At 53.7% G+C, this 22435-nt stretch overlaps 1 protein-coding gene across 10 annotated transcripts in view; it reads left to right on the top strand.

Moving 5' to 3' along the window:
- The first annotated feature begins 9020 nt into the window (after positions 1-9020).
- Positions 9021-22435, top strand: part of SUMF1 (sulfatase modifying factor 1) — a 155253-nt gene continuing 141838 nt past the window's right edge. For 8 of the 10 annotated variants that reach the window (XM_053669168.1, XM_037128483.2, XM_037128484.2 and 5 more), the window contains exons 1-3: positions 9021-9290; positions 18145-18318; positions 20979-21053. In XM_053669168.1, the coding sequence (XP_053525143.1) occupies positions 9033-9290; positions 18145-18318; positions 20979-21053 (507 nt within the window). In that variant the 5' untranslated portion in view covers positions 9021-9032. The remainder of the gene's footprint in view (positions 9291-18144; positions 18319-20978; positions 21054-22435) is intronic. The other 2 variants (XM_037128485.2, XM_053669165.1) reach the window with 1 other exon arrangement.

Here is a 22435-nt window from a genome sequence, read left to right on the forward strand (position 1 = left end):
TAGTGAAGATGGTGGGGTTAGTGCACTGAGTTCTTCACTCCTCCATCCGTGTGGGCAATGTCACCAGAGACACTTTTTCAGGGGGAAACCGACAAGAGTGTCCTGGTTTCCCAGTGACCCAGCCCATTCTTCCGCTGCTGCGACCGGGGGGAGAGCGTTCCTTGTAGAGGACGGCGCAGCAATTCCGGGCTGACTTACGTCTTTTCCGCATGACTGTAAGACCAGTTGCCCTAGAACTGGGAGGGAAAAAAACCGTCAAAACCCTGACTTTTTGTCAGATTTCCCACAGGGGTGAGCCCGGCACAGTTCCTTTTTCTAGTCTGCAATTATTTTCCAATTAATTTGTTCCTGGCCCAGTTCGCCCTTATTCACTTCTGGAGCCGTGGCTTCACACCCAAATGAGTTTCCTCTTTCTATTGTTAGACGAGTTTTCTCAAAAGATTAAAAAAAGTTCTGCTTCCTTTGTATTCTGCTTTGTGGGTGAAGCGATTTATTCGGACTCTTTCCTCGGGGAGACCTCCTGAGTTACAAAGTTATGAGATAATACGTGGGTGGGAGACGGTTTCCGAGGCGATATTTGTTGCCGGCCGTTGGCTAATCTGTGGATGTTCCACCTAGTAACTTGTCCTTAATCATCGTCTCATCACCATGGCCAACACCTGATACTAGAAACTGCTTCTGGCGGTCTCACGATGCACTAAAGGGCCTTACATAGATCGTTCTATTTAATCCTCATCACAGTCTGAGCAAGGGGTTTTAGTGACCCTACTTGATAGATGGTGAAGACAGTAAAGGATTCTGAAATTTAAGTGAGTTGCCCAAGATCATTCAACTTGTAAGCAGCAGAGACGCCCGAAGTCTCAACTCTCTCACTGAGCCCCTGCTTCTCCAACTGTGGTCCTCACACCGGGAGCATCAACATTATTTGGGAAACTGTCAGAAAGGCAAGCTCTTGAGCTGTCCCAGAATCAGAAATTCAGGGAGTGGAGCCCAGAAGTCCGTGTTTTGTGTTTGTTTGTTTGTTTTTAATCATCCCTCTGGGACAGGGATGTCAAATTCATTTTCACCAGGGGCCACATCAGCCTTGTGGTTGCCTTCAAAGGACCAAAGGTAATTCTAGGACTGTGTGAATGTAACTACTCCTTCACAGTTAAGTGAGAGCTCAGTGCTGCCACTGGGTAAAAACGAAGTGCCGGGCAGGATAATAAATAAGGTGGAGGCTGGATTTGGCCTTGTGTTTGCCCCCTGTGCTCTGGGAGATTCCCATGCTGCAGTTCAAGATTGGGCTTCGTAGGCATGAAGTCTTCCCAGCTGTGATTAGGGAACTGGGAAGCCTGGCTGGGAAATGGCTCCAGGAACTATGGGCTGCATGGCTGGGACCTGTGGCTTCCTGCCTCTCAGAAGGAGGCCCTCGGGATCTCCAGGGGCTGGCAGTTGGCATATCTCTGAGTTCCCCTGAATGGCTAGCATCCGCACTCACCCTCCAGTTCCTGCCCCTGCCCCACACAAAACCACCCACATTCCTGGCGACAAGGGAGAGCAGCGCAGGCAGGCAAGGGACCGAGGCCCAGTTGGGTCCCAGCCAAACCACACCGCCTGACTCTCCAAAGGCAGCCCCGCGCATCTGTGGATTCCAGCCTGCATCTAGGGATGACGCTGGCACTGAGATGCGTGTTTGTGCTGGAGTCCTGCTGTTGCTGTCAGAAGGGTCACACGTCTAGTGGAGTTCATTTATATGTTAAGCACTGTTTTAAGCCTGAAAATGTAATATATATATTTGTACCTTTCAAATACACCCAGGTGCCGATGTGTTTAATCCTTTGCTCATGAGCCGCCTTTAAGGCGGCCTCCTGACGTTTCATTTTTCAAATAAATGGGCGCTGAAAGTAATACATATTGTATGAGCGTCTGCGATGTAAATATATGTTGCGCAGGTATAAAATCCTCCCCTTCACAATGGAGCACTCCTCCTCGGAAAAGCTGGGAACCACTCTTAGCGAACCACGACCAAATTTCTATGGCGTTCCCTCCTCTCTTTCCAGAGGCACACGGAGCGTCTCCGACTTGCTCTACATTTCTCTCGGGGCCTTGCTGGCTGCTTCTACTTCTCTTTCCCTCCACGCGCCCCTGTTCAGGGCCACCAGCAAGAGGCTCGATGGAAAGGCGGGAGGAGGAAGAAAATTGCTTGAGCTGGAGGGGTGGATCCCGGCGCTTGCCTTGCGTCCAGCATTGCTGAGACACAAACGCCCCCAAGGAGGCTGGTTTGGTGAACGCAGCGGTTTGCAAAGGGTCCTTAGGCACAGCAACCGGGAGCCCGTCAGAAATGCAAATTATCCGCCCGCCCCGGCCCGCTGATTGGCGGGGGCGCCCACCAATCATTGCAGCCGCTCCGACAGTTGGGCCTGAACTTCTGTTTACAGCCGCTGTGACCGGAGACCCCAGCCAGACTCCGGGCCCTTAGCTCGGCCTCCCTGCGGGCGGGGTCTGAAACCTGCGCGCGGGCGCCCACGCTCCCTCTCCCGGGCGCTCGGAAGGGAAGCCGTGACGTCTGAGTATTCGCGGCACTGTTGGCGCGGACCGAGGCTGGGCTGCGGGGTGAGCGAGCCGCAGAGGGTCAGGAGCGGCGGCCCGCAGGAGCTGGGCTGTGACTCAGCAGACGCTGCGAAGCGAAGCTAAAAAAAGACGTCGAGGAGAGTGAGGAAGGCGAAACCGCGGGCTGGGAAGGACCACGTGCAGACAGGCAGGGCCCGCGAGGTGGCAGGGGGCGGCGAACCCGGAGCCCAGGGCAGGCCCGGTGCACCTGCTGAGGCGGTCCCGGAGCGGCTGCAGACTCGAAGGCTCGGTGCTGTTCTCGATAGCGGTCCAATCCCTTCTGGACCAGGAGCAGTCCCTTTTTTGTAGCCCCCAGTCTGCCTGGGTGTCCTTAACACGTGTTTCTTCTTTGCATTTTCTTTGAGGATTCTCCTGTCCCTTTTCTTGGCACTTTCAAGGAGGGAGAGAAGACCAAACCATTCGAACAAGAAAAGAAGAAAAGGGAGAACGAAAATGAAACAAAAAGTTCTTCCTATAGGTTTCCCTCCTTGGCTGCAGCACAAATTAGCAAACTAAAACACCTGAATTAATGGGCGTCCCAATCAGAGGACCTCATAGCGAAATGGTTCTCCTCTCTAGACTTCTCGTTTCTCCTGGCTCAATGTACAGGGGAAAGCGTCCTGTTATTTAAAAACAAAACAAAACAAAAAAACTTTGGAATGCTCCTTTTATGTATTAAATAGGTGATCATTGTAATAAATCATAACTAATAATTTAGAGCCATTCCTATGTCCCAAGCAGTGCTCCAAGTATTTCACATTTTAAAAAATGATTTCATGTCATTTCCCTGACAAGGGCTAGAATTTTCAGCTGCTCTGTTCCCTGCTGCATCCCGGGAATCCTGCCTGGAATCCTGCTCGGCAGCTACTCAGCACTCGATCAGAACTCGCTGAGTGAATCCAAGTGGGTCTTCACAAGCCCCTGTGCAGAGGTGTAGTTCCACCCACCGCACAAGTCCTCCCTGCATAGAGATGGAGAGCTCCATCCTGACATCTTTCCGAGCCTCACACTGTCAGGCAGCAGGCTTCTCCAGGGACAAAGACCTTGACCTCCAAGGGCAGTCCTATCAATGTTTGGAGCTCTGTTACTTGAGAAATGTTGAAGTTCAGATTTCACCTTCTTCTCAAAGTCTGAAGGTTTTCTTCTGATGATGTGTCATTCATTCATTCAGCAAATATTTACTGAACACTTCAGCATAGGCTGTGTTGTTCTAGGCACGGAGGATATACAATCAAATGCAAAAATGCTGTAACTGCCTGCACAGAGGGAGATAAACAAACAACCTCTTTTCAGGTAGAGACAAGGGCATGGAGACAGTAAAAGAGGTGACATGACAGAACATAATGGGGGGAAGTGCATTACTTTGTATCTGGGGATGGGGAGGCTAAGGAGGTAACCTTTGTGCCAAGGCCTGAATGACAGGAAAGAGCCAGTGCTGAAAAGGGCGGAGTGTCGCAGGTGGCAGGAGCAGCAAGTGCCAAGGTCCTGGGGTGGGACTGTGTAGGCTGTGCTCCAGGAGCAGCAAGGAGGATACCTGGGCTGGTCATGGGGAGCAGAGGACAGTCGCGGGAGATGACCGAGAGGTGGGGGCTAGATCATGGAGGGCCTTGTCATTCACGGTAGTGGCCAGGAGGTGTGTGCCTAGATGTCCCCTGGGAAGTGAACCTGCCATGAGAACCACAGTTATGTGACAGCCTCCGGCAGGAGCTCCTGGGGGGTCAGCCGGTGTGCAAAAGGAGGACACCGCCTTCCTGGGCAGCCCCAGGCAATGACTGAACTGGGTGGGAAGACTTGGGCCGGACCAATCAGCTCAGTGCGCGGCTGCGCTGAGGGGCGATCTTTGCTGTCGAGCTTCCCACTGGACTGTCCTGGGCAGCACTGCGTCGGTTCTCTGGAGAGACAGCACCCGTAGGAGGTGTATCCGTATACCTGTATATCTACGCATCTATTCCTACAGATAGACAAGTGTAGGTAAATAAATAAAGAAGCTTCATTCTGAGGCACTGGCTCCTGGGATTACGGAGTCTGAAAAGGCTCCCTACCTGCCACCTGCAAGCTGGAGATCTGGCAAAGCCGGCCACGCGGAGTCTCAGCTGGGCCCGAGGCCTTTCTCCACCTTTCTGTCCCCTTCAGTCCCTCCACGATTAGAGGAAGCCCAGCCACTTGGGGGAGGGTCATCCGCTTTACTCAGTCTGCCAGTAGGAATGCTAGTTTCTTCCAGAAGCACAGTAACCCTCCTGCTCCCGGGTATAATGGTTAAGGAGGCCCCCAGGCACTCGATGGTCCTGTCGAGTGACCGTGAAATGAACCATCACAAGCACTGGTCTCCAAGGCACTTCCATCATGATGTGCCTTCCTTTCCCAGGTGTCAGGCCTGCGTGGTGGCCTAGGAGGCTTCGGCTGCCCTGGCCCTCCAGTCCCGCTCCCCTGCAGTTTTCACAGGTGTTGCCACCAGGACTCTTGCATTTCTAATTACACCTGGTTTCCGTCTCCGAGAGAAGCCACCCTGACAGGGGTCCTGGAAGTGGTTTGAGCAAGCGAGTGACGACGTGGGGGCTGGGAGTGGGTTAGGGGTGGAGTTACCTAAGCAGAGATGGCTATGCGGCACACACTGTGTCCCCACGAAGGAAGAATAAATGGGTTTGGGAATCAAGGGGCAGAAGTAGAAGCGTCTGCACCACTAATGGCCCACTGGGGACTTCGCTCTTCCCCTTCCTGGACTCAAGGGAGGTACTCTTTCCATGGACGCAGAAAGGGTCCTGGTGAACTACCAGCCAGGGCCGCCCCCTGGGCACTTGGAACGTGTTCAGCAGGCAGACAAGGAGTCTCCAGCTTGGCAGGGGAACTGACACTGGTTAGCAGGAGAAGGGCGAGGTGTGCGGCATCTTCTCAGAACCGTGTAAGGGCGCCGCCTTTCGGTGAGTGCAAGAGTCACCAGATCCCGCACCATCTGGCCCCGTGTCACCTGTCTCACCTCCTTCCATTTTCTCTCCCTGCCCTGCTCACTCTCCTGTAGCCACACTGGTGTTTGGGGAACACAAAAGTCACCAGCAGGTGTAGGGTCTTTCTTCTGGCTTTCCTTAGACAGGAGAGGAAAGACCAGCGGAGGGACCTCAAATGGGAGCTGGGGGGTGGGGAAAGCTCTGTGTGGGGAGCCGACCAACAGCCGTCCCTTGACACAGTCGGGACGGATGAGATGCGTCTGTACAGCAGAGGCCGCTGTGGCTGGACTTCCTGTCTAGCTCTCCTTGCATGTTTGTTTTTGTGATTAGTAGGTGGTGGGATTTTTAGACACCTGTATTTCAGGTCCAATGATCTGCAGAATTCCAATGAAGTTGTACAGAATGATTTCTTGGCCATAGAACAAAAGTCCCCCTGATGGGGTAGCCCCTGAAAGTCTAAAAGTTGATGGGGTAACAGCCCCTCCTCTACCTTGGACAGGAATATATATTAATGGGATTAGACGGGTAAAGAAGCAGAAGCTGGTTAACTATTACAAACTGAGCATGTAGAAACAATTACTGAGGAGTTAGAGTCCAAAGTACATAAAGTAACATTTTAGACAGAAAGATAGATAGCTAAATTAGACACCACAAAGGCCTTGTAATAAATTTCCTATAACCACTGTTCAGTCTAGCATATCCTTTTGACCCATGCCAAATTCTAAGAACTTTAATAAACAATAAGACATTTAAAACTCTGTACGCACAGCTATTTCTAATCGATTAATGGCTCTCCTGGTCAAAATAACCTTTGTCTAACATAACTGAATCTATGGAATTTCCTGTACTTTTCCTAGTTGCCTCTGTATTGATTTTTTCTCCTTAACTGATCATGCCATGCACCTGTTCCTTTAATGTTATGTTACAATCTCTATAACAATAAATCTTAAATCAAACTATGCGAGTTTGGTCAGACCCACAGAGGCTGGCTGTTCTCCAGCGTCCAACCAGGTGTCTGACTTCATTTGTCACCTGCGCCGTCCATCCTTTGGAGATCCTGAGCCCTGCTGAGGCTGGCCCCTGGCAGTTCTGCATTACATGGGCCCTAATTTGTGTAGAGTTGAGTGCTGAGCTATACCTTTAATTCCTGCCACAGGCCTCCTCGCTTAGGAATTTCTCACTGGATTTTTTTTCTATGTACCCACTGATTACTGACCCATAAGAATCTATGTAGTGGACTGAGAGAGAAGACTGAGGCTTCCCGGAGAATTGACAACAATTGCTAATAACAGCAGGCATTTTTGAGGTATTGTGAAGTGCTAAGCCCTGTATATACTCTAGCTCATTTAATCCTCATAAAATCCCTAGGAAGGTGCTATTATCATCTTCATTTCACACATGAAGAAATAGAGGCTCAGAAGGTGAAGTGATATGCCCAGGTCATACCTCTTGTAAGTGGTCGGATTTGAACACATCAATTTATGAGAAAGAGATCATGATTACTGCCATTCATTCATTTACCCACTAATGTAATCATCACACACTGAGAGTTGATTAGTCTCAGGTCTCGACCTAAGTTTTCTGATTCAAGGTGAACAAATAGGGGCCTTGGGTTCACGGAGTGTATTGTCTAACAGCGTAGCAGGATCACGCATCAGAGGAGATCGGGTCTCGGATGGGAGCAGACACAGCAGGTGCTGACACTGAACTTTTGCAGAGACTAACAAAGATTATCTTTGACCTAGACCAGGGTGTCAAACTCATTTTCACTTGGGGCCACGTCAGCCTCGTGGTTGCCTTCAAAGGGCTGGATGTAGTTTTAGGACTGTGTCAATGTAACTACTCCTTAACAGTTAAGTGAGAGCTCGCCGCTGCTGCTGAGTAAAAACAAGGTGGAGGGCGGGATTTGGCCCTTGGGCCTTGTGATTGCCACCTGTGACCTAGACCGTAGAATCTCCAGTAAGTGTGTAAAACCTGGGTTAAAGCATCGACCTTTTAGTCTCATCGATTATAAAGTGAATATGGTAATTATAGGGTTTTTGCCAAGTGCCTGTGATCTCACATGAGAAAATATGTGAAAGTTCTTGGCAAACTGTAAAATAGTCAATATGGAGGAAATGTTTAAATTTTTTCATTTTTAAAAAATTCAGGTATAACTGAATACCTGAATAACATTGTATTTATAACATTGTATTAGACTTAGGTGTACAAAATCATGATTATATTTGTATATATTGCAAAATGATCACCACCAGATTTTTCTTTACATTAAAAAATTCAAGCATAAAATTCAAACGTAAACTAGGGAAAATAGTACAATAAACACTTGATTACCCATAAACGAGCTTCAACAATGATTAACTGATGGTCAATTTTGCTTCATTTCTAGCCAATTCCCCACATCACCCATATTTCAGGAAGGAAATCCTTGAGAGCATATATTTTATCTATATATATATTTCAATTCCTATATCTCAAAGGAAGAGATTCCTTTTAAAAACCCATAAATAACATGATCACTCTTAAAAAATTAAAGACAAAATTGACAGTAATTCCTCAATTTTATCAAATATCTTAATTTGAATCAGTTTCCCTGATTATTCTAAAAATGTTGAGTTCGGCAGGTCTGAATCAGTGTTAAATAAGGTTCATATATCGCAGGTGACTGAGATGTTTTCAATCTATCCATCTCTGCCTTTATCTTTTTGCTTTCATCTTGCTTTCTTCCCCCTGAAGAAACTGGATTCTATAAAGCAGCAGTTCCCAGACCTCAGTGTGCACGGGTGTGACTATAGTCACCTGGGGAACTTGGTGAAGGCCCTGTCCCGGGGATTCGGATGGAGGATTGCATTTCTGACAAACTCCCATGTGCTCCCGCTGGCCTGGGACCACGCCTTGCAACTCCCTGTCCTCACGTCCCACAGTCTGGCTTCCTCAATCTGTATCCCTGGGTGACCTGCCCTTCAACACGGTCATCTTCCATTCTCCTGCTCAGGGAAGTTCATTTAATTGCCAACAGTACAGCATGATAGTTACAACTCAGGACTTGGAGTTTTATGTTAGAGACACTGAGACCCAGTGCGGCGTAGTTTAAACCTCATTTTTGATACTTCTTTGCCATGTGACCTTGGGCAAGTCAGTCAATTGCTCTGTGTAAGATGTCAGGGTCATTTTGGGGATTACATGCGTTTTTAAAAAGTGAAGAGCTTACTCGGCATGGTGCCCGGAACACAGTAAATGCTAAATAAAAGTGATGGCAGTGTTTTCCACCAAGAAATAATCATGAGCTCATAGTCAGTGGACGGCCAGGAGTTTGTAGAGTTTTGTCAGGCTGTTAACGTCGACAGAGCCAGGGACGAGAGGAGCCAAAATGAAGTCCCCGGAGAGAGGCAGAGAGAGGGTGAGAAAGTCACGTCCAAGGCGTGTCCGTGCGGGGTTCGGCCCCTTTAAGGAGGGCGGGCCACGTGACCCATAAGGTCACGTGACTCTTGGGACAAGATGGCTGCGCCCGCGTTGGGGTCGCTGCGTGGGCGCCGTGCTGCGCTCGTGCTGCTAGTCTTGCTGCCGCTGCTCGTGCTGCGGGGCCGGGGGGCGGTGGGCGAAGAAGCCGGCACAGGCTCATGCGGCTGCGGCGCCCCCCAGCGGCCCAGGCCCCCCAGCAGCTCGGCGGTCGCGCACCGGTACTCGCGGGAGGCGAACGCCCCGAGCCCGAATTCCAGCCCGGGCCCCGGACAACGGCCGCAAGCGCCCGCCAAGGTGCGCTCTCTGTCCCGGGAGGCGGTGTGGGGGGTGGGGTGCCCCGCGGTGCTGCAGGGCCGGCCTGGTCTGGGCCAGGAGTTGGTAGGAAGGCAGGTCACGGTGACAGCCACACCCCAGGGCGCGCACCAGCTGATCCGGTCCGAGGATGAGTCCTGCCTCCCCGGGCCCCCTGGGTCTGGGGCGCGGCGTCCTTCCGAGCACTGGGAAGTTTGCCTGCAGGACAGTTGTGGCCCATTCTTGCCGCTTACCTTCCACTCCTCCCCCTTCACCCTATCCTGTTAATGCATTCTCAGACTTTCAAGTCAAGTGGGTGGGGATTTAAACCAACGCTCCGGGTCTCTCACTTCCGCAGGCTTATCGGGAGCCTCTTCCGGAAGACTGCGCTTCTGGACGGCAAGCACGTGTCAGCGTCGTCCTGTGGGCCCTGGCGCTGTAGCACAGGGGCAGGGTTCTGTGGGTGGCAGGTGCTTTCTCACTGCTCCTGATGGGTGACTTGCGCAGGGCCCGCACGTGTTAAGTGCTAGGAGACAGAAGTAACATTAACAACGATTACTTCCTTCCTCCCATCTGCCAGGTACTTGCGCAAGGGCAGGGTTGTGGAGGCAGGTTCAGGGACTGGGAACAGACCCTCTGACTCCCGAGGAAGGGCGCCTTCCTGTGTTTACCCAGGGTCACACCCTTTCTCCGTTTTCCATCCCACTGTTCTTTCCTCTGGGCTCATTTGGACCGATTTGCAGGCCTTACGTAACCGTCTCCCCATCCTGCTACAGCGGCACGGGCTTAGCCTGAGCTAACAGTAACTCAAGGCGCTTGTCTGTCAGTGTCTCTTCCCAGCCAGGCAGTTGAAGGCACTGGGGTCAGGACCATATTTGTGTCTCAGGTATAGAGTGTTAGAAGGCTGGTAGCTTTCTCCTTGTTCTCCATCGTGTATATTTATTGGCCTTTTAAGTTTTTCTTCCCCTTTCTCAGAGGATGACGTGCTTTGTTAGTGTTTAGCTTTTGAGTGGTGGGGAGCCCTGGCTTCTGCCAAGTGTGTGGCTATATATAATTGACTTCAGTTCCTCTCTCACTTGCATGCTACGTCATAACCAATTTCTCCCACGTGAGGAAGAAGCCCTGCGTCTGTTTATCTGCCTTGCAACTAACAGCACGGCTGTCTTATTTGCAGGTGCACATTGGTTTGTCTTGAAATTTCACTTACAGCCTCTGGCCAATACTGAACATTGCTCTCATTGAAGTGCTCCATCTTCCTGTCCGTTCTGCACTTACATGATACACAGCTTTCATCTCTCTAGGGTGGTCTCCTGTCCCGGCAGGGTGTTGCGTGGGTCTACTTTGGCTACTTCTTGCATTCACTTTCTATGCTCTGCAGGTATCCCAAGCTGTTAACGTACTAGAAGTTGCCCATAACACAGTGCGCAAACCTTGAAGGACGTGTGACCTAAGGACTGTACCTGAAGCAGCCTCATCATCAGGACAGGGTTCCACAGGTGGCGGTGCTTTATCTCTGTTTCCCTCGGGTGCAGATATTTTAGTTCATGCGCAGATGACGTGGGTCTCATTCCGACTCTTAGCCCTTTTTTTCTAAATTCAGAAAGTGCAGCGTTATGGGCTAGGTGCTTGGTTGTCTTGATGGCCCTTTTTTCTTTTCCTTTTTTTAAAAGACTTTTTTTTAGCAGTTTTAGGTTCACAGCAAAATCGAAAGGAAGGCACAGCAATTTCCCACATACACCCTGTCCACACACACATGCTCCCCCTCGGTGAGCATCCCCCACCAGAATGGTACGTGTCACCGCTGATGAACCTACACAGACACATCGTTATCACCCGAGGCCCACAGTTGTCCGTAGGGTTCGCTCTTGGCATTTCACATTCGGTGGAGTTGGACGGTGTATCTCAGTCATTGTAGTGTCCTACAGAGTCTCTTCATTGCCCTAAAAATCTCCCGTGACCCACCTGGTTACCCCTTTCTCTTCTCCCCATTGGCGACTACGTAGATCCTTCTGTCTTTGTTGTTCTGCCTTTTCCAGGGTGTTGTGTAATGGGAATCACACAGTGTGCAGCCTTTCGCCTTGGTTTCTTTCAGTCAGTAATATGAGTTTAAAGTTCCATGTCTTGTCATACTTCGTGCGTTTCTTTGCTGAATAATATTCCATTGTATCATGTCCCGCAGCTTATTCATTTGCTCCCTGAAGGCATCTTGCTTCTAAGTTCTGCCAACTATGAGTAAAGCTGCTGCGAACACTCATGCACAGGTTTTTTGTGTGGACTTAAGTTTTCAGCTCTGCAGGTTAAATGCCAAGGAGCCTGGTTGCTGGAGCAAATGGCATGAGTGCACTTCGCTGGCGAGGAGGCTGCTAACCTGACTTGGGAAGGGGCTGAGCAGGTTGTGTTCCTAGAGCTGCCTGCGAGAGCTTCTGGCGCTCACACCTCGCTGCTCGCGCCTCGCTGCGTTTGGCGGTGTCGGCTCTCCGTGTTTGGCACCGCTAGTAGCCAGGTGTGAAGTGATGTGTCATTGTTTGAAGTTGCTCTTTTTTTTTTTTGGTTGACATATGATGGTCCTTTGCCATCTGTAAGGTGAGGTGTTTATATATTAAGGTCCTTGGCCCTTTTTAAAATCAGATCGCTTGCTTTCTTACGCTTGCATTTTAAGAGCTCTCTGTGTGTTTTGGGTAAGAGTCCTTTATCGGGTGTGTCTTCTGCAAATGTTTTTTCCCCAGTCTGTGACTTGTCTTCTCACTCTTTTGTCATTGTGTTTTGAAGAGAAGTTTTAACTTTTAATGAGGTCCAGCTGAGCAATTTCTCTCGTGGATGGTGCTTTTGATGCGTTATCTAAAAAAAATATCGCCCTACCCAACGTCTTCTAGGTTTTCTCCTGTGGTATCTTCTGGGAGTTTTGCAGTCCTGCGCTGTGTATTTAGGTCTACAAGTTAACTTTTGTGGAGGGCGGAAGGGCTGGGTCCGGGTTCACGTTTTCACGTGTGGTGTTCCACCCCAGCGGTAGTGGAGACCATCTTTGCACCATCGCATTGCCTGTTTGCCGTGGTTGTCGTCGTCGTTTTGTCAAAGACCAACTGACTCTGCTTCTGCAGGTCCATTTCCGGGCTCTCCGCTCCGTTCCCTCGACCTCTGGGCTTTCTCCGACACCACACTGTTGTGATTGCCACGGTCTTACAGCAGGTCTAGAAGCTGGGCAGCGTCCGTCCTCCGACCTTCTTACTCTTCTTCAGTGCTGTGTGGGCTCTTCTGGGTCTTCGCCTCCGTATAAACTTTATTTTTATTTTATTTTTTTAATTTATTTTTTAATTGATTATGCCATTACAGTTGTTCTATTCCCCCCTTCATTCCCCTCCACCCTACCCTCCGTCCCCACCATTACCCCCCCTTTAGTTTATGACCATGTGTCTCAAGTCCTTTAGGTTCTATATTTCCCATACTATTCTTGCCCCTCCCTTCTATTTTCTATCTACTGTCTATGCTACTTATTTTCTGTACCTTCTCCCCCCTTCTCCTCCTCCCACTCCCCTGTTGCTAACCCTCCTTGAGATCTTCATTTCTATGTTTCCACTCCTGATCTAGCTGTCCTTTTAGTTTGCTTTTGTTTTAGGTGTGGTTGTTAATAACTGTGAGTTTGCTGTCCTTTCACTGTTCATGTTTTTTATCTTCTTTTTCCTAGATAAGTCCCTTTAACATTTCATGTAATAAGGGCTTGGTGATGATGAACTCCTTGAATTTGACCTTATCTGAGAAGCACTTTATCTGTCCTTCCATTTTAAATGAAAGTTTTGCTGGATAGAGCAATCTTGGTTGTAGGTCTTTGGATTTCATGGCTTGGAATACTTCTTTCCAGCCCCTTCTTGCCTGTAAGGTCTCTTTTGAGAAATCAGCTGACAGTCTGATGGGGACTCCTTTGTAGGTGACTGTCCCCTTATCTCTTGCTGCTTCTAGGATTCTCTCCTTCATTTTAATCTTGGCTAATGTAATTATGATGTGCCGTGTAAACTTTAGAATCGGTTCATCGATGACCATACAGTAACTTTGTGGAATTTTGATTGGGGTCGTATTGAATTTATTTTTTCTTTGTTTTCTGTTTTATGACTAATTCAGCAGATGTGTATTTGGCATACGTGAAAGTGTCCTGTGTCCTGGGCATAAAGGCAATGAAAAGACCCTTGCCCTGCCCTCCAGGGCCTCTGGTGGACCTGTCCCCCCCCACCCCTCACCCCCGACCCAGCTGCCATGGAACCCGCTTTCCTGTGGTGGGGGTGCTTCAGGAGGAGGGTGTACAGGGCACCTGGAGAGGGAGGAAGCCTTCATTTCTTCCTGGACCAGCAGGAAGCACCTCAAGGAAAAGGTCACTTTGGAGCTAGGCCTTGGAGGAGCTGTGTCCTGGGGCTGGGGATGGCGGAGCAGGTCGAAGGATGCTCCGAGAAGAAGACGGGATGGGCCCAAAGCATGTGTCTGGTGTGCTCTGGCCAGCGGAGGCAAGTGTGGTATTGGGGTGTGTGTGTGTGTGTGTGAGAGAGAGAGAGAGAGAGAGAGATTTGTCACACTTTCAATGTAACACTTTTCAGGTGTGTCTTTTTTTGGTAGGTTAATTTATTTAATGAGCTTTTGGCGAGTTGAGGGACACAAGGAAACTAATAGACTGGGCTTTACTCAGGGGATTTACAGATTGCCCTCAGAGTTAGGGCCTTACCAGTTGTCTGGGAAACAGTGTAGGTATTTTCAAATGTTAATTAAGTTCCCTGTGGTTAAAAAGTATACAGTTCCCTTTGAGAAAATGATCCTAACAGTTTTCTACACAGCTTGTTTTGTGACAAGGTATCAGGATGTTTCAATCTCCATGTATTTTTCTAAACAGTTGTTCAAAGGGCATTAGGCGTGTGTGGAGTCTGTATATTTGGCCGAGCTCCATCCGACTGCCTGTTGGAGGCGTCAGTGCGGGACTGAACACCCTTTCTTGGTGAAACTGCTCCGCCAGGAGGAAGAACTGGCTTTGCCACCCGGCACATCCCGCGGCATCTGGTTGGCGTGCGACGGTACCTCAAGTCTGTGATGTGTCATTTGTGTAGCTATGTGACATCTTGTTCTGCGGGGGGCAGGGGGAGGGGGTACTTTTAGACCCATTTCCATCTCTGTGCCCTCCCTTACACTTTTAGGCATTCCGTAACAATCCTCGAATGATCTGTTACCTTTTTTAATGGAAACAGTATCAGGCACTTTTAAAAGAAACCTTTGCAAAATATTCTTTTGCTGTAGCTCACCCTCCCAAGGTTCCAGTGAGAGATTATTCCCCCTTCACGGTAGAGGCATGTGCTGTGTCCTGGGATTAGAAATCCCAGGATTTGAGGAGAGAGTAAAAGCCTTCCAGTCCACGAGGGTCTGTGCAGGCGGGGAGGAGGGAAGCCTGCGTGGGCAGGTGGGCCGCGTTCCCCACGTGGGGCCTGCTGCTCCTGTTATTCACTGGCTGTCTCCTGAGCCTCCAGTGTTTAGGTTCGGGTTTGAGGAGGGGACAGATGGACAGATGGATGGAACAGGGAGAGGAGCTACATAAGGGAGTCACAGATAAACTCTCTCTATTTCTGTGCCTAAGGCAAAAATCTCAGGAGCAAGTGCAAGGAAAGACAGAAGGACTTTCTCAGAAACCAAGGTGTCGGAGGAGGGCACCCCAGGGGCTCTGGTTGTTGGCAGTTTGGGGGTGGATCTGGCTGAAGGCAAACGCAGCTGGGGGCGGGGCTGGGGGCGGGGCCTCTCCAGCCTCCCTGGGCTCTCATCCTGCTGGCTTTGTTTTCAGGTCGTGTGGCCCCCCCCCCCCCCCCCCCCCACTGCTTAAACGTCTGGAAGGGAGAGAGGTCCCCTCCCCTGGCAGCTCCAGCAGAGGTGCTGAGACTCCCCTTGGCTGGGTTTGGGCCTGGCCCCGGCACAGCTCTGGTGAGAAGGACTCGGTGATGGGCCGGGCCTCTGTCCCGTGAGGTGGCGTGGAGCCGCCCGCCTGAGCTGAGAGCCGTAGTCGGAGACGTGGTTCCCAGGGGGCGTCAGGGGCTGTGCAAAGGAACCAGGGGAACGGGTGCCAGGTGGGGAGGAATGATAGGTGCCCACCGCACTTGGCCGGCGTGGGCGGCCCAAATATGGTTGCCGTTATTCGTGACGCCCTCTGAGCCTCTGGCCTCAGTGGCAACGGCAGACACCCAGACACCGGGGCAGCGGTGGGTGGGGTTAACTTGCTCTTAGGGAGGAAAGGACCGTCTGAATGTGGCCCTTCAGGACAGACCTGGTGCAGTCAGTTTGGCTTTGGGGCGGGTGAGAGAGTGGCCGCCTGGTGCTCTGGGCTCACCAGAAGGACGCTCTGCCCTGCGGCATAGAACCCTTTGTCCGTGTGCCCTGGGGACTGCGGCCGCTCAGAGCACCAGGCTCTCTTTTTCTGTAGCCTCCAGAATGGAAATGTGGCCTCTTCAGGGCCGGTGGCCTCTGACGGCGGATGGAGGAAGGGAGAGCGAGGCCCAGGGTCCACAGTGGGAATCGTGGCTGGCTGTGCACAAGGGAACTCGCCTCGAGGGTGGAGAGGGTGGAAACGAGGTCTCACGCAGTCTGGCTTCATCAGGGACAGTGCACAGGGCCACTTTGGGCTCGTCTGTGGGCTAGGGGACAGCCGTCTGTCCCCGGGCAGGACCTGCCTGTGTGCAGTGGGAAGCTTTCTTCCTGCTGAGCTTTCTATGAAACCTTTTGTCAGATCGTTTAAATAATAACTGTAGCCGCTGCACTGGAAGCTTCGGTGCAAAGCCTTCTGTCTGTCTGTCAGTCACTCTGCAGGGCTGTGTACAGCTCTGGCCTCCGTTCTGAGGACGCAGTGGTCCTGGGTCCCGGGTGCCTGCGGAGGTGGCGAGCGGGCGGGGTGAGCCTGGTGCAGGCTCCATGTGGGGTCTGGTGGACAGACCCCTCTGTGCAGACGGGCTCTCATGTTGGGGACGGTGCTGCAGAAGAACGGGATTTTCAGATCGTCATTTTGAATCGTTCAGATGATAAGGCCTTTGTTATGTTCACCATCTCTCTCGGTCAGTCAACAAAGAGGGTTTTTTGTTTTGTTCTGTTATGTTTTTGGTGTCTGCCGTGAACTTGTACCGCCACAGGTCTTGAGAGAGAGAGATGTGAAAACTGCATTTCTGGTTCTCGGGGCTGGGTGCCAGGGAAGGTGAAAACACATTGTTAAAGTGCCGTGTGCATGTCACTTGTTAGGACAGATGAAGGGGTTTCTCAGAGGAGCCCACATGGGGGCTTCCGTCCCAGCTGGGAGGGAGGTGCCTGTGTTCACAGACGCTGGTTGTGGAGATGCTGGGGCGCAGTGGCTTTTCTTTGGGTGTAAGGGCAAGAGGTCAGGGGCGACGACTGTGTTTGACTGCCCCAAGAGGCGGTGGGGGTGCTCAGGGCATTTAGGTGGGAAGGTATTGATAGTTTGACCACAGTGACCCTTAATCCATTGTTCCATTTGAATGGTCAGGGCACATACCTGGCTTAGAAATAAAGGCCAGTGATACAGAAGGGGGTGTGGTGTGGCGGTTTCTGCTTATCTGACACCCTTCCCCTCAAACGACAGAGCGAGAGTTGCTCTTGTGTCTTCCCAGGCCTGCGTCTGCAGACCGAGGTGGATACAAAAGTGGGTGGTCATGGCTGTGCGTCCCCCTCGCGCCCTTCACGTGCAGGGGGAGCGAGCTGTGGTCGCTGAGCACTTAGCCGTGGCGGGCTCGCTCCAGGTCAGCTTGTCAAATGCATCACTTCCTTCTCCTGTTTTCTTACGGCTGCTTGCTCTTCTGTGCTATGGATTGTGGACGGCCCGCAGTTTCCTTAACCATTCCACAATTGACGAACGTCCAGGTTACTTCTAATCTTTTCTGTTACAAACAGAGCTGCCGTAAATGCACTGGGTGCCACAGACTGGCGTTTCAGAAAGTTCAGGAGGGCTTCTGGGGGCGGGTAGATGAGTGGATGAGGGTCGATGGCTCAGGAGCAGGGAGTGGGCCGGATGGGGGGACCAGGCGACCGCAGTGTCTGGGAGCAGAGAAGGGCCGGCTGGAGGGCGGACGTCCGGGAGGTCCCGTAGGACTTGGTGCCCTCCGTCATGTTGGGACTAGGGACGGACCAGGGGACGGAGCAGCCAGGCACTGCTTCTCAGGACAAGTGATGGGACATTTGCACCCACATGTCGATGAACGTGGCTCTGTGTCCGTTGGGAAACGCAGGCGTGGCCTTGGAGGCAGCCATTGGCAAAGACGGTGGAAGCACAGAAGGGCTTTTGAAGGGGCCCAAGGAATGGCAGTCAGAGTCTTAGAGAGGAATTAATTAGGGGCAAGGACGTAACAAGGACAAGACGTGGTCCCTTAGTATTTGCTTTACATCATCTGTAGCATTGATTTAAGACTTTTCCACTCTCATCGGAGGCCCACGTTCATTCAGTGAGTTTTAAAAGAGGCTGCACGGGCGTTTCTTACTTTTGCTTTTAACCATAATCCAGAGAAGCGCGGTAACCGGCACACGCACGTGTGAGGTGGTGCCTCCCTGCCCCTGCACACGGCCGACGGCAGGACCCGGCCGTCGGGGAGTTGGCACATGTCCCCAGGCCAGTGTCCACGGCACGTTCTTGTGGGTCGTGTAGAGTTTTGACCAAAGACACCCCTTTTCTAAAGAATCTGCACTTCCTTTTGTGACTGGTCCCTCACACCCTGCGGGAGGACGTGACCCCCGGACAGGGAGTCCCGCCTGGGGCTTGCTGCCTGCTGGGTGCCGGCCGTGTGCTGGGCTGCCCGTTGGCAGGCACACTGATGGCTGCACGCCCGCGTGTCCCCTCTCACCGCAGATGGTCCTCGTTCCCGCTGGCGTGTTCACGATGGGCACAGACGACCCTCAGATCAAGCAGGACGGTGAAGGGCCCGCGCGGAGAGTCACCCTCGACGCCTTTTACATGGACGCCTATGAAGTCAGTAACACGGACTTTGAGAAGTTTGTGAACGCCACCGGCTACCTGACCGAGGTAACGGGTCAGGTCGGGGCGGGACCGGGGGGAGCCCCTGTGCACCACTTCCTGCCACGCACCTGCACGTGCTGAGTCAGCGCTTTGCCTGCAGAGCATCTGATTTAGGTCTCCCAGCACCTTGGTGCGCAGGCCGCTGTTCAGGTGGCAGACTGAGGCTCGGAGAGGTGACGTGCCCTGAGGTGCGGGGCCCCTGCCTGGCAGTGTGACCGGCCCATGTTGCTCACCATTGTTCTGCTCCGCTGTGCTGGTGCTTTGATGGGCCCAACGCCGCCGCCGTCAGAGGCAGAGATGCAGCTTCTCATTTTTTCTGCTCTGGTGACTGGTGGGCTGCCAGGGGTGGGCAGTGTTGGCCTCCTGTGACGGTCAGGGACCCACGAGCCCAGCTCTGGGAGGGGTGTCCGTTCTCCCCGGGCACAGGACGAGGGAGGCTGCGAGGTTGGGAGAGTCCCAGTGAGGGTCTGAACCACGCCTGTGCTGTCGGCTGCCACTCTCCTCTTGCCAAAGGACTTTGCCCGGCCCTCATCTGGGGAGTCCCTGGCCCTTCCCTCCCCCAAACCCAAAACATCTTTTTTTTTTTTAATGGAAAAAGTAGCTGAGAGTGAGTGCTGGGGGCAGACAGTCTTCAGATGGGGTCTTGTCGTGCTGCCTCACTCCTCGGCGCTCCCCAGTGCGTACGAAGTGGTGTCTTCCTGTGCCTGTTTGTCCGACAGCAAGCAGAGCGGTCCCTCTTCTTTCTGTTTCCTGAGGACGCCCTCAGGTCAGGTGTATCCAAAGTCTGATTAAGTCAGCAGACGGCTTCTGAGGACAGAAGCTCAGACCAGGGACCCCAGGAAGATTGGCTGCGCGGAATGCAGGACGCCCAAGGGAGCGGGTGGGAAGATCGCGTCCGGCTCTTCTGCCCGCCCTCTAACTGGGGTTTCGCGCTTCGGCTGCGAGGCAGACAGCCAGCGCCAGGACCCGGGTCTCGTCACCGGCAGAGCCAGGCACTCTGTCTCGTTGCCGCTGCCTTCGGAAGTGCGGGAAGCGGAGGCCTGCCGCCAGCCGTCAGCGCGGCGTTGATCAGGAGCATGTGCGTGCCGCTCCGGCGCACGTGGGTTTAACGTTTCGGCGCTGCAGTCCACCAGTTTCATCTTGTTCTGAGAAGGGGGCCGTCTCCGTGTTGCCATCTGCCAGAGGGCCCGGGGCACACCGAGGGCAGCAGCCCTGGTCTGGGTGGCCTGCCTCCTCTGCGGGCCACCTCACAGCATCTTTGTCCCTCTGCCTCCCTGTTCGCCAGGCTGCTCTTGCTCCCCGAGTCCCGGCCCTGCTGCTCGGGCCTCTTTCCCCGGGACACTCGAAGCTCTCTCCTCTGTGGGGCCCACATTTCCCCTCTTCTTGGGACGTCACGCTCCCTGCTGGTTCCTCGTTGTGCACAGTTGGTCCCCTCCATGTGTCATCTCAGCCCAAGTGTCCCCACTGCTCAGAGGCGTCATCTGCTGGCGCTGCCCGAGGGGCCTTTTCTCTACACTCTTTGCCTCACAAGGTCAAGTGAAGGCGTGGTTATTTTCTGTCTTTGTTTGTGTTGGTCTTTCCCCCCCATGTGAGTGCTGTAGGGACGGGGACCATGTCTGCCTAGTGCTGACCTTGTGTCCCCGTCATTGAGCCAGCACACAGTAGGACTTGAAGGGTGGCAGTGAGTGAAGGTTCAGGCAGGCGTGGGGCACCCGGGGACCCAGGAGGGGGAGCAAGGGGACAGGGAAACGGTGACCTCACCCAGGAGGAGGTGTTTGGGGTGCTTGTGAGGCCTGAAACGCAGGGGCCCAGGAGGCAGGCAGTGCCCCTCGGGGACGGGGCTGGCCCAGAGGTGGTGACCTGGAGTCGGCGCACAGGCCTTCGTTTTAGGGCCGTGAGATGGAGAGGTTGTCCCACGGGGTGGCCTCCTGGAGACAGTCGGTAGAATCACCGGTGCGGGGACCATTTTTACGTGTGGGTTCCTGGGATGGTCCCAGGCTCTAGGACTGGGGGATGGGGGCAGTGATCTGTAACAAGCGGGCCGGGGGCTGTAGGGCACAGCAGGCAGAGCAGGGCGGGGGGCATGTTTGGGGGCTGGGGTGGGGGAAGCCTGCGCATTTCAGGAGGTGAGCAGCAGAGTCAGATGTGGGGGGAGCCAGGTGGGGGCGCCCGGAGATCCAGTCTGTTTCCCATGGAGAGCCGGGGCTGAGGGCTTGAGGCAGCGATGCTGAATGAAGGTAATGGGAATGCAGGTGCCTGCCTGGGGCTTGGTGTCGGTGGGCACAGCTGACACCTTCGTGGGGCTGGGAGGGGTCAGTGGCAGCGGGCAGTGTGGTTTAACTCTTTCAGCAGGCCGTGGGCCAGGACGAGGGCAGTGGCCGGTCACAGAGTCGCGTGTGCACAGATGCTGCTACTCGGCAAAGTCCCCGTGGTGCTGGGGGGGTGTCTTTCCTTCCTTCTCAAAAGCGACTGTCGTCCTGTCGGCAGGTGCGTCGGCCAGACGCGTGGACGTGGTCCCTGTCGAGTGACCCTCCCTCCCTCCGAGGGAAGCCGGACGCCTCCCAGTTGTTTCCGCGCCCTCTGGGTGGCCAGCGGAGGGACGTGGGCGTCTCCGAGCAGGAGGAGTCCCTGCGGCCTCTGCTGGACGCTGCCCCTTTTCCTTGCAGGCCGAGAAGTTCGGCGACTCCTTCGTCTTCGAGGGCATGCTGAGCGAGCGGGTGAAGACCGGCGTCCAGCAGGCAGTAAGTGGGCGCAAGGGGTTGGGTGAAGCGCCTCAGGCGAGTGCCCCTCTCTCCCCACCCTCACTGTGGTTGTGCCCAGAAGGACACGGGGCCCGGGGTGGTGGCGGGCGTGCCAGGTCTGACTGGAGCGACCACCCCGCACACCTGAGTGGCACCCTGTGGTGCAGAGGGGGGGCCCAGCCGGGCTTTAGACAGGCCTGGGTGTGTTTTGCTCATGGCTGTGTCTAGAGTGGAGGGTTCACGTGGCCCTTTTGTAACCTCTGTCTGTAAAGTCGTGAGGTCATCAGGTGTGGGGTGGAGAGAGCCCCCTGTGTGGTCGCGAACTCCCATGAGCACAGCGTTGTCCTTCCCGTGGAGCCGAGCCCTGGACCTGGCCCTTCCCGGGCTTGCCTGCATCGCAGGGGTGAGGGGCGGTCCTGGACCCGGGGTTCAGTGCGTGTCCTCAAGGTCACCGTGGCAGCAGTGAGCCGCACCTCCACCACCTCCTGCATGGGAGCAGGCCCTGGGGTTTCTGTGGAGGCAGCTGGCAGGGCCGCGCGTGTGTGGGTTTTCCCACGTCTCCTGGGGAGGCAGAGAGATGAGGCCGGGAGGGAGAGCGGTCAGCTGGACGGCAGGTGCTCACAAGATGGGCCCAGAGTGCCGGCAAGGGCAGGGCTGGTGACAGGGGGTGACAGGGGGCAGCGGGTCAGCCACTCGAGGGCGAGGATGGCGACTCGGGCACCAAAGACGGGGACCCAGCCCCGTCCCCCTGGGCAGGGGTCTGCCCCTGGCCGGCAGCAGTGTCCCGACACTGTGTCCTGACGCACAGGCCCTTTCTCTCTGGAGAACGCTGCAGAGCGTGGGGGGGGGCAGCCAGGTGAACCCAGACCCGTTCTCCAGTCGCGTAGGGGGGAGCCTGGCCACCCCTTGTGTGCACTGCAGAGAGATGTCTGAAAGCGTGCGGGGCTCTGTTTGAACGTCACAGTTTTCGTGACCCGCTACAATCTCCTGTTACGGGTCTCTTCTGTGATCTGACACAAAGGGGTTTTTTGAAGGGCTTTGAGGTCAGATTGGCCTCGTGCCATTGGGTCAGCGGCTCAGGATGTGGTCCCTTGTTGTCAGTGGGATGGGGGGTCCAGGCTGGGGCTGTGCCCTCAGCTCTGTGTGTGAGCTTTTGGACACAGGCCTCTCACGCTCACAGGTCACTGAGAACCTCGGAGTGTGTCCCGTGCAGGGGTGGAGGCAGAGCTCGGCTGGGACGCGTGTGCCCTGGGAGCCTCGGGGGCTGGTGCGCCACCACCAGGGCGAGGATGAGCAGCTGCCGCTGACCACTGACCGCGTTGGCCCCTTGCCTCACTGCTCACAATGGAAATGCAGACCCTTGAAGTGCACTCAGAAAGGGC

Source organism: Artibeus jamaicensis, unplaced genomic scaffold (genome assembly GCF_021234435.1).
Source record: "Artibeus jamaicensis isolate MK-2021 breed Jamaican fruit bat unplaced genomic scaffold, CSHL_Jam_final contig_519, whole genome shotgun sequence".
Classification (NCBI taxonomy): domain Eukaryota; kingdom Metazoa; phylum Chordata; class Mammalia; order Chiroptera; family Phyllostomidae; genus Artibeus; species Artibeus jamaicensis.